At 42.4% G+C, this 12,350-nt stretch overlaps 1 protein-coding gene across 1 annotated transcript; it reads right to left on the minus strand.

Moving 5' to 3' along the window:
- Positions 1–325: 325 nt before the first annotated feature.
- On the minus strand, positions 326–10,883 carry ALKBH1 (alkB, alkylation repair homolog 1 (E. coli)). The gene is made up of 6 exons (XM_009870989.1): positions 10,809–10,883; positions 10,202–10,310; positions 5,959–6,121; positions 2,494–2,584; positions 1,270–1,463; positions 326–749 (listed from the first exon to the last, which is right to left on the minus strand). Exons 1-6 carry the CDS (start codon positions 10,881–10,883, stop codon positions 326–328), a joined length of 1,056 nt encoding a protein of 351 aa, XP_009869291.1.
- Positions 10,884–12,350: the final 1,467 nt, after the last annotated feature.

The raw sequence follows: 12,350 nt of genomic DNA on the forward strand, positions 1-12,350 counted from the left end.
TCAATGATTTCAAAATACTTCAGGAGCATCACTGAACCAAGCTTAACATTCTCTGACATGCAGGTATTTTAAAGGGAACCAAGGACAGTAAACAACAGAACAGCAACAGAGTTCATCTCCTGAGCATCAGTCCTGAACTTATCCTTCTTTTTCTTTTAAATTCTTTTTCTCTTCCAACTTATTTTGTACAGCAAGAAGGACTACATTTATTCTGCAGAAGTTTATTAATCCCAATACAGACAAGTGACTTCTGGTATGATTACAGTAGTTCCCAATTCCATACGGAGGTTGCCTGTCCAGTCCACATCAGCATAATCTCCTGGTCTCAGCTGTCTGTATTCGGTTTGTGTTTCTTGGCTGTGCTGTTCTCCTGATGGTGACTGTCTTCAGAGGGTGCTTGGCCCTTTCCATTTGTCCCAGATTCCTCTGGAAATTTCTGACCCTCAGCCAACACCTGCCGAATAGTCATATTAATGCGAGAAGACTGCAAGTACTTGGCGCAGACCTGCCAATCCTCATCAGAGCTGTGCTCGATGACGGAGCCAGCAGGAAGGTCTGAAGAAAGTGCTTGGTCCAGGCACGCAGGCAAAGCTGTCCCTTCAGGGTTGGGGAGGACCCGGGGAACAGCGTGGTACAGCAGACGGCTGAAGCCAGACATCACCATGATATCCCCACTGTGCATGAACATCGCTGTTGGGGCTTCCTCCCGCTTCAGGCCCCCAAGCAGAAATATCGAGGATTGCCCAAAACTAGAGATGGTATGAGGACGGAGAAAGAAGTCAGAGAGAGAAAAATTTTATGTGCAGTAAGAAAATATCAGCAGCTCAATTCCTTGATTAAAAAAAAAAATAAATCCCAAACAAGAAAACCAGATGGACTCCTAGAAACAACTTTACAATGAGAACATGGAGAACAGACTGAGGCCTGGTTCAAGGTAGGCACAGTGTGAACAGCTGCCTTGCCAGGTTTGAAGCTCTGCTGAGCTATTTCATCCTTGCCTGCTAGTACCCAGTCACCACTCTGCTCCTTTAGAACAGAACCGTGCTCTGTGCAAAGAACTCTTCCACGCCAGGTGCCGCATCTGTTCAAGCAGCCTTGAAGGAAAAACCTGTGCCCTTGAGATACAGATTCCTACTATTCAAATCTTCGGAGAGTGAAGATTGTGCACCCAATTGGCAACCTACATCATACCAAGGTCCTATAACCATGTGCAACCATAGAAAAAGCCACCAATCCTTCCACAACACTCAAGTGCTTTCCTTGACTCACCTGAATGATAAAAGAGGCCGAGAATGATCTAGTTCAGACTCATCCACATGAATTCCCAGAGAAGAATCAAAATGATAGTAGTTCAAGATCCCTGCTTGGGCTTGGAAACCCCGGAACCCACAGGCTGCAGCCACTTGTTCTGACAGGAATGCAAGGTCTGAGGGGAAAGGAGTGTGGTGATTTGCTGAATATTTCTGGAGGAAGGAGAGTGGAAAAAAAAAGACAAACAACAAACCACACCCAGAACATCAGAGAAGCAAATACAACTGGAAACAAACATTAATTGAGAACTCAAACATTCGTCAGAAGTCATGGAGAAGGACATTGAATTTGCCTGGAAAATGACCACAACATGGGCAGAATGGCAGTCAGTTTACCTCTTATCATTTAACTATTGGCCTATGCTGAGACTGACAGAGATTCAACTAATTGTTTAGTTAATCATTGTATCTGAATGACAAAGCTGAACTCCGTGAGATTGGTACCTAAGGTTAGTACCAATATCCAGAGAATCTACTTGATCACTACCTAAAGCTGCAGATGGAAAGACAGTTCTGGAGCTCAGCAACAGAGCTCTGGAATAAACATCTTTGTTCTTTGGAAGAATAAGACAAACAGAAATCAATTGCAAACCTACTTTCTCTGTCTCTCATGAGTGATTCTGAGAGGACTGAGATGGAATAGCCAAGTTTTTATTAAGGCCACCCAATAATAGGCTGACCTGGTAAATACAAGGCTGCAAGCAGATTTGTTTAAGTATCTGCACTATACTGATAAGGGTGCATATTCACTCTGCCATCCTTTCTCAGCTTCTATCTGACTCAGTCTTATGAAAAAGTTTATTTCAGTCAGGAACCCCAGAAGTTTCTTAGAAGTAGCTGTCTTCAAGCACTCAAGGTCATTCTCAACTTAAGCTGTTAACAATTCTTTTATGACCATCCCTTTTAGTAAAAATGCTGACTTAACACTGCAACAGAGTCACAGGACGTGAGATGAATATATGCAACCATGCTACCTTTCAAAGGAAAGGACGCAGCAATGGAATTTTGCTGTTAAATCACAGTAAACTAATATAGATTAAAATGTTCTTACAAGCATAGTTTGGTACAGCCTTTCCTCAAGATCGTCTTGTAGGATCACAAGTACTTTATTCCCTGACACCCTCCTCTGTCTGCCAGTCTGAGTGCATATAGCTAAAATAAATGAAGAATTTAATTTCAATACCTTAGTATCCCAATTATAATGGTAACCAAGGGTCACCCAGCGCAGCTTCTCCAACAAGCTTCTGGGCTCCCGTTTACCGGAACCTTTCCTTCTGCAAAGACCAAACAGAAAGAAATATGGTATGTGTTAATTTCTGAGGGGTTTTCTGGTAGTGCAGCATACAGTAATGAGATTCACTCATCCATATGGCAGCCTATTAAAACCATCAACGCTAAACTTTTATTTTCAGTGCCACTATTTTTTTTTCTTCCCAAGACCTCAAAAAATCTATTCATGCAATTCGTACAAGCTATAGAGCCTACTGACAACTGCTGTCAGTTTGAAAGCTTGTATTTTCAACATGCTACATAATGGGTTATCAGATAGAGACAACACAATGAACTGGTGCAGATTTACAAGTCAGAATTAAACATGTACTATTTGAGCCCCTGAAAGCAAAAGAAGAGTCTGTGAAGATGTAAAAGCTGCAAACACAAGAAAAAAGTATTCTAGGCACTTAGTGGAAAATGACAAGAAAGGAAAATGCTTTGCCTGACGGTGAAGTGTATCATGTTGCATAATATTGCAAGGGACTAGATTGCAGGTGTCTCCAGACCGTTACGCAGGACAAAAATCTGTTCTTCTCAAGTGACAACCCTAATGCAGAGGGACCCAGTGGTCTGAAGCCACACGCCCATTTACTATTCTTACTTGAAGGTGGTGGTGAAGGCAAGAAGATACCTCCGGGACAGGTTTATACTACAGCCTACAGAAAAGTCCTTAAAAAGTTAGAGAGTATTACTACAGTAAATGAGACAGAAACATGCTAGTGACAAAAAAGAAGGTACACATCTATCTTATTCCAGCAATTTCAGCTTCTCTTTTCAAGCTACGCCATGTGTTATGGGAAAGAAAGAAAGAAAGAAAGAAAAAGGAACGTACTCAGAACATCCTGATATACAGCAGCACCAGATGGGTGGCTCTCATTTATAGCCTCGTTAGTTCAGTAAGACAGGCTCCCTTAGAAAACAGGATTCATATTTGTGCTGCCATGGTCAAGTCTCAGCCAAGCATCTGCATTTGATGTGCATTTCTACCCAGACACACAGCTTGCTCCTGCCCTTCCTCTATACCACACTGATAGCTCCTAAGCTAAACTAGGAATAAGAGTAAATGGCCAGTTTCTTTACCTTCAGTAATTTTTCATAGAAAGCCATCTTTGCAGTTTCCATCTTTGTCATGGGGTGACAGTAACTGCAATTACCATAATGCTGCAACATTCCCAAATGCACGCTGCTTGGAACAGGTTATGGAGCCTACAAGCAGGCAACACAGCATTTAGAAAAGGAGGAGCCCACAACTTGACCCTTCGCATCTTTCAACTGACAAAGTTAATGTTCATAAATAAATTTCTTCAGCAAGTGCCTTTTGAAAGTGTCCTTCTTTTGCTACAGTGCTAGAGCGTTGGCAAAACAGCAGGAACCCAAGTAAGCTTGGTAGGTTGTTATTCCCAGAATTTAGTATTTTGCATGTGATTTCACATGTGATTGCTAAGGAAAGGAAAGTCTGAGTGTTAGCATCTGGAAACAATGAGCTCCTAGAGCTGTAGCAGCAGGTGCTCCTACAGGAAAACACAAGAGAAATTCTGGCATAACAATGTTAGAGCACAAGACTGAACAGCAGCAGGGCTTTGGTCTGAAGCTTCCTTTTTAGTTTATTCACTGGTAAATGATTGCATCTATAAAATCCTCCCAGCCTTTTCCTTAAACAGAAGGATATATGTTGGGGTGTGTGTGTCTCTATCTCCCCCATGTAGGGACGCTCTCCCCTCTTTTATGCTTTAAATTGTCCCCAGCACTAAAGAAAATATTCCAACTCCCCTTTGTGAAGAGAGCACAGCATACATTTCTAGGAACTCTATGGACTCTATCTTGTAATTCCTGCATCCTGAAAAGAGCAGTTAAGCCATGACCCAAGCACATTTATGCATCTTCCTGATGGCTTAAAAAAGATTAAAGTTGTGTCCAGTCTTGGGAGGAGACCTCTTTTTAGTTAAGCACTCTGCTCCTCCCCTCCCTAAAAGGCTTTCACCCCGGATACTAGACAAGTCAGCTAGTTTGATCCACTGTCCCTTAGGTAAAAGCAAAAATACAGCAGTTTGCTCAGTTGAAGACTCAGGAAAATACTTAATAAAACTGCCCATGTTTCTGCCAGCCATCACTCTTCCAAACACTGTTTTCAGCTGCAGCTGCAAATTAACCTCTGCTCTGACCATTATTCGCTGTGTGCATAGGAGGTGCTGCTGAGAAACACCTGTCAGTCTGGAACAGTACCCCCTTTTTTTGAGCTGTAGGGCACAGTGCACAATACTTTGAAAGAACAATTTTTCATCCTTGATGGAACAGAAAAAAAGCATCTGAATTTCTGTAACTAATTCTGACTGAGCCTGGAAAACACAAGTGGGAGCAAAATGTCTCTTTGAGGTACAAACATTTAAAAGTCAGAATCTTGCTTTTGTCATTCCATGTCTTGTAGATGTTGAGAGTATTTCTGAAAAAAAATCTCACCATTTCAATTTAACTGAGAGACTGAGGTGGAAGATGAGAATTGTAGGGAACTCTGGCCACTCCATCACATGAAACAATCACGAAAAGTGAGCAGTGAAATCAACAAGGTAACCTTAAATACCCAAACAACTGCAAGATTGTGTGCTGTAAACAGCACCTATCTTTTATGTATTTTTACTGGTGACTAATGAAAAAAGAAAAAGAAAAAAAAAATCTGGACTTTAAAACCTTCTCCTTGACTTTGAAACTCGGATAAATTCTCCATTAACTTCCTGATCAGGTAAAGGAAAGGCAGCTGCATCAGCCACAGAACTCTGAACCTGTGGGAATCTTTCAGAGTAAACAGGATTGCCATTAAAATGGTATATTTAATCACCATCTCAGATTGAATTAAAAAAAGTAAAACAACACCAAAACAAAGAAACACTTTGGAAAATAAACCCACAGAAACTAGCTGACTTGAGAGGTTTGAAGAAGTGCAGATCACAGCCTTTCAACTACAGCATACTTGGTCAGACAGCTAACTGGGAACAAGGGCTAGCAGGAGTGGGGGATTTGGAAAGGATCCCTTTTGCTTCAGGAAGACCTAGAGGGAGCTCATGGTTCTACTTGTAGCTGAGCTTAGCAAGCTTCCAAGCACCATGATACCAGCCAGGGTCACTATTTTACGTTTGACTGATGACTTTGGAATAATTTGCTACTAGAACCACCCCACTGTGAATGTAAAAGCAGAGAATTAACAAGGATGCACATCAAGCCACAAAAACCTCATTTTTATCTTGGCAAGTCTGGCACCATCTGCCAGCTTGTACACAATCTTATTCAGCTTCCTTTCCCTGCTCCTTTTTCTTAGACCTTGACAGAGCGGACGCCTTCTGGCTCTGTTAGTTTTGACCACTAAAGGTTGCTGTGGGCTTACCTCAGCTGCTCCTTGCTTTGTCCCCACAGGTCAATGGTCTTCTCAGGAGCCATGTGCAGGTCCAGGTTGCAGACGTTGGGCTTCTGGGGGTAAAGCTTGAGACACTGTTTCACCCAGTGCTGCTGGCAGCCCGGAAGAAAAGGGTTTGGTATGAAAATAAACCCTGACCACAAAGAAAAAGGGAGAGAGTGAAGAGAAGGTATGATTAGGCATTTCCCCATTTCTTCTAAAAGTAGAGCACAGGACAGGGGTCAGAGGTACTGAAAAAACACCTTAGACAAACATCCACTGTCTTTGTGTGAAGCTGGTGAAATCTATCAACAGGCCTGAATAGTTAAAACCTATTCTTTTTTTCAGTACAAACAAATGGTGGCCATAAGGCACAAGCCAGGGAGGGCAACCAATGCTGGTTCAAGTGAAAAATGACAATAAAGGTCATATCCATTTAAGTCATATTGATTACAGGCAGGTAAAGAAATAAGATCTTGGAAGTCAACTGCTCTGGAGTAAATCACTCCAGGCTCTTCAGGCAGAGTTCAAGCAGCAGCCCAGATAAGAGAGATAACAGATGTAATGGATTGATTTGGTCTATATCTTAACAGACAAGAGTCCTTGCCATAAGACCTGCCATCACCAGGAGTGCTAACAGCATTCTTGACTGGAATTTTTTCCTGAGCACCCCAGGGGTGTTTCCTTCCAAGCCAGGATGGACAGTATTGATGAATGCGTGTCTGACAGAAAAATGCTATTAATCTGTATTGTACCTATGGTTGAGAATCACAGCTGAGAATCAAGGCACTCCCCCAGAGACTGTCAATTCAGTAAGACTCACCAGCACAAAGTTCACACACAAAAAGAGATAAGGGCATAGGAGGAACAAAGGAAAAGGAAGTCTTAACGTTTTGCCCTACTGCATCCTTTTGAACTTTTCAGTCACATCAAGTTAAACAGAGACAAATACAGATGAAGAAGGAAGAAGCAAGGCTAGGACTCTCAGTAGGATACAAACTTGCCTTATGGCTTATTAAAGTGGAAATAAAAGCACAGAAGAAGCTTCCTGCCAGCATATCTCAAGACCTCACAAGACTGAATTACCTGGTTAGAAAGGGAGCCTTCAGCGCATTCATAATACGCTGTGATTCATTTCACTCCACTCCCTGCAACTTCAGACTATGGCAGCCTCCTGATTACAAGAAATTTCTTAGCCAGAAGCATTAAACTTACTTTCTGTTGGCCTCTGCGCAGAACAAAATAACAATATTGCCCTTCCCATCTGCAGCTTTTGAAGTGGGGTTCTCAAAGCACTTCACTACATTAATGAAATTACGCTCTACTATGTATGTATTATTTCTAGATATTAATGAAGGAATTGAAGCCTTGAGGGCTAAGTTACATACAGAGCCAAGAACAAGAATCCACAATTTACGACTTTTGTATCAGAAGTTTAGAACGTGCTCATGTCTCTGCAAACCTTCCATTGCTTACTCCTAAGAAACTGTATTAGTCTAGATTTTCAAAAGTGAGCACAACTGAACAGTGAGTTACTGCTATGCTTCTGTTATCAAGAAAGGCAGAAAACCTGAAATTTCTAACAGTTGCAGAGTTTTACTAAAATTGTACAATAACATTCAAGATTAACAGTTCCTGGAAGGGCCAGTAATGCTAGAAATCAGTGACTTGCCAGACATGGGAAGGAGAAGTAAGTGTAAGAAATATGTTTGTGTAGCAATCTTTCTGAGCTGACTAAAGAACACCAGACAAGCTTTGAGGGCAACCTCTTGGCCCTGAAAGAATTGGTCTGAGTGGAACAGCCAACAGACAAATTCTTTGGGGATCTGTATACTAAAGGCATCTCCCTTGAGGAAGCAGATGCAATTCTCCTACTGCAGCATAATCTTGCATCACACTAGAAATTAATTTATACCTACTGAAAGGGGACTCCAGCCTCAGTCAATGGAAGGATAAGACACACAGATGTCTAGCAACAAGAACAACCCCTCATAAAACCAATTTGTGTCAATTAAAATGACCCAGAGGCAGCATCACCCACATCTCACAGAACTCAAAACACCGCAACAGAAATTCACTCGCCTTCTTTAGTCTTTATATTTCATTGCTCACGGTGGGCACAAACCCAAATGACTTCCTTTCCATACGCCCACAGACAAATTAAAGACATTTTAACTTCTTTTGGATGGCTATTGGAACAGTTAGTTAAATATCCTATAGTAATTTAGGATGTCCAGATAAAAGTAGCTGGGAAAGGATAAAATACTATTCTTGCCCACACATGACTTGTTTCTGAACAGGACTGAGAAAATGTTAATGTATTTGCATTTCACTTTAGTGAAAGGTTTTCTCTGGCAAAGCAGAAGAAAAATGCAGTCAAGTGGAAAACCTGTGACCCCCTACCCCATATCATTGATAAAAAAGATGTTTAGAAAGACATAAAACGACAAGTGAGACCAAGGAAGGGCAGCTATAACATGACAGATAAGTGGAACAAAAAATTTTTAGAAGGAAGAAGAGGTGGAAGCCTTTCTCCTGAAGTTATTCAATTTCCTGGGTATTAACCATGCCAGATGGCGAGTGTGGCTGCCTCAGTTTCAGCTTCACAGCAAAACCACACAGGCACTGAATGCAGTTCCCATCAAACAGAAGAAACATGAGAAAAATCAACATCAAACAAACAAAAATCCCTGAAATAAGGAAGATCTGGAGAACTACAAACTCTTCAGCCTTACCAAAACCCTTGGTAAGATTATGGAGACAAATTTCATGACAACTTTGCAGACACAAGGTGGCTGGGAACAGCCAGCCTGATTTACTGAAGGCAGATTCTGTCCAGCCAGCGCCATGCCCAGACAACAGCAGAGCAGGGAATTCTGTCTACCTTGGCTTTAGTAAAACCTTCCAGTCAGACTCCTGCAGCATCACTGGAGCCAACCTGGGGACTTGTGGATTTTACGGGTGAACTAAAAGGCTAAGGAAAAGCTGGCTGGGCCACCAGGCTTAAAGAACAACAATTTGATGGTTCAAAGTCTAACCACTGGCCGTGCTCCTCAGGCTGGTACTGGGACCAAGACTGTTAACTACATCTGCATCAAAAACCTGGATAATGGGACATTAATCTTCATCACATTTACAGATAACACTAAATTTGGGCAGCAGAGGATATACTGGTGGCCACTGCTGCCACTGAAAGGGATCAACAAGAACCTCAGGAAGTTCAGCAGTGATAAGCTTGCACCTGAGCCAGAACAGCCCCATGCAACAGCACAGCCTGAAGACCTGAGGACCAGGGAGCAGCTCTAAATCAAAGGACATAGGGATCTTGGAGGACAAATCAGGCACAAGTCAGTAGTGCACCCTTGCGGCAATAAAGGCTGATTACACATTGGCCTGTATTAGTAAGAGCGTAGTAAGGGGCATTTTAGAGAAGGTAGAGGCAGGTTCTTCTCAGAAGTGCATGGCAAGATTATGAGAGGCAACAGTCACGAATTACAGCAAGGTGAATTGTGTTTAGATATAAGGTGAAAAAAAAATAACATCACAAGAGTGGACAAACACTGGAACGGGTGCCCAGAGAGAGTGTGTAATCTCTTATCCTTGGAAATCTCCAAAACTCACCCATGCAAAGCTCTGAGACCTGATCTTTCAACTTGACCCTGCTTTAAGCAAGGAGTTCGACTAGACTCTGGGGGTCCCTTCCAACCCAACATCTTTCTGTGATTCTACCATGTGACCTGCAAACCTAAGATCCATTTCAGTTTTTGAAATAACCTGCCTAATGAAATTACTCCATACCTTGAACAGGGCAAGAGGTTCTTACTGACTTGTACTCAGGGGTCTACACCAGCAAGTAGATGCTACACTCCAGCTCTGAAATGACTGTATTTCAGTCACTTCTCTAATTTTTGTGATATATGTTGAGAAAAAAAGATGCCACAGAAATATAAAATCTCTATCAAAGGTAACAGGAATCCATTCTCGTGAGGGATGGTTGTGTGGATCAGAGACTGTGAAGCAACTGGCCCTTCTCTTCTCACCATCATATATAATGCCAACAACACCCCTTCCTTCAGCTAACTCGTTTGTCCTCCTGTGCTTAAAATAACATTACATTACACTTTGAGGAACCACAATAGCTTTTTCAGGCAGGGCAAGGAGGATAAGATGGAAGATGCCTGAATCCAAAGCAATAAGGTTGCGTTTAATTTTTCTGTAAGTTGAAAGTACCTACCCGGATACCCACTGAGGCCATAGGCCTTCCACTGGCTAACTGGCTGTAATCCTGCTCTGCGGGCATCTTGATCACTGACTGAAGAAACACTGAGCTGTGATCTGAAGACCTGGCAAAAGAAAAAATGATCTGGCTTAAGAAAAAAAGTGAATACAAAAGTCATCCAAAAAGAGCACCTATAAGAAAGTGTGCTACCATATTCCAAGGCAAGTCTCATGAGAATGCCAATTCCACCACATAACTACTGTCTATGCACCTGTGACCAGAACAAGGCACACTGCTAACAGAGCTAGTATGTACTCAACACAAGAGCAAAACGTACCTACAATTTTTATAATACTTAGGGATCAAGAAAGATGTCCTCCATTCATTAAAAAAAGAACCAAAGCAATTAATACCAATGAGGAAAAAACCACAGCACCATTTGTCCACTTCCATAGTACAACCTCATCATTACAAAACATTCTGGTAATTACCAATCTTCATTAGAGTAATTATTACCCGTAACACTTTTTACCTTCACAGAATGTTCCAAACACAAATTGCTCAAGATCCCGTAAGGTAGATAACAATTCTTATCTGTAATTCACAGAAGGAAAGGTAGTACAGTGATGAAGCGGCCAAAGGCGCCTGATGTGAAGGACTGCTGAAACCCTGTAAACTCCAAATACCATGTTGCCATTTCTATTCTCAACAGCAGGGTCAGCAGCTCAGGGCTTAGCAAGCTATATTTTCTTGATGTACTCTCTTGGGCTGCAGTAACACATTTATTTAAGACACAAGAAGACAACACTTGCAAAAACCGATCTGCTGTTCCTTCCTCCCTTAGGTAACACGCTCAGCTTTACCCATTTTTCAGCTCTCTGCTAAAAGCAGCTTTGCGTCTGCCAGCCTTGAAGAGCTTAGTTCAGAGTCCCGCCTGCAGGATATCCCCACGAAGGCTCTTCCTTTGACTAAGACTCTGCCACCTCTCTGCCTTCTCAAACTGCTTATACACCAGCTGCTGCTAGTGCTTCTGGAGAACCAGAGCTGTCTCTATACTGAAGAATTACATGTGCAGAGTCAGTCAAATAAGCCCAGTAGCAGGGCAGCTGGGGTATGTCAAACTTCACAGAAGAGCTCAATCACTTGAAGCAGTTTTCTGAGTGAAAAAGAACAAAAGTATCTGGGCCAATCTGCCTGGCCCTAGCCCTTCTCAAAGAGAAAAGCCCGATGTTTTAACCTGGGGGAGAGACGAATACAAGATGCTTTCACTAGTAGCTATCAACTGACCTTAGAAGGTAACAGCCACAAAAAGATGATACAGAGAGGAGAGAGATACCTGTGATGCTTTCAGGTGCTCTGGATTTCCCAGAAGGCCTGTAACGCTAGAATCCTTTATCTGATAAAGGACTGCTACAAGCTTAAGAAAGGCTGAAATGTTAACAACTCCCTTGCTTAGTGCTAATGCCTTGAACAATTTCCTATGGGTCAGATTTTGTGTCCCATTAACAATATGAAAATTATAGCCTGAAAAGATAGAAAAATATATATTATAATAAGGACAGTAAAAAGAAAAGGCTAAGCATTTGAACTATCTAAAATTAGGCAAAGTTTCATTTTAACTATATTCCCTACTCCCTTGTTTCATATAGGCTCATACGTAGAAAATTCCCGGCTAAGATACTTCAGCAGATACCCATCATCCTTTCGCAAGGTGACAAAACGAAGATGAATTTGAAGGCTCACTTCTCCAGCGCCCAAGACACGGTAACCCCCTAATGGGTGACCCCCTAATGATGGCACCGACTGTCCGAGGCACTCCTGACTGTGTGCCCCGTGGCCACCGCGATGGCGGGGCTTGCCCTGATGGCAAAGCCCAACGTTTATGATGTGGCAGTGAGGAAGATGAAACTTCACCAAAGGAAGAGCACGAACCCCGAGCACACAGCAGAAGAAAAGCTGATCCCAGCTCCCCCTCCAGCTCACCCAGGGCCAGCACAAGGCCTGCCAGGCCCAGGCGAAGGAACGTGTGGAGTGAAAAACACGGTGTTTTTCAACCCACACGTTCCTTCGCTTCCCTTGATTAGTATTAAAGGCTCTGGAGACCCCTTACTGCAGCACAGAGAGCGAACCAGACGTTAGGGGGTAAATAAACCTGAGCAGCAGG

The sequence above is a fragment of the Apaloderma vittatum genome, unplaced genomic scaffold, assembly GCF_000703405.1.
Source record: "Apaloderma vittatum isolate BGI_N311 unplaced genomic scaffold, ASM70340v1 scaffold21746, whole genome shotgun sequence".
Lineage (NCBI taxonomy): Eukaryota > Metazoa > Chordata > Aves > Trogoniformes > Trogonidae > Apaloderma > Apaloderma vittatum.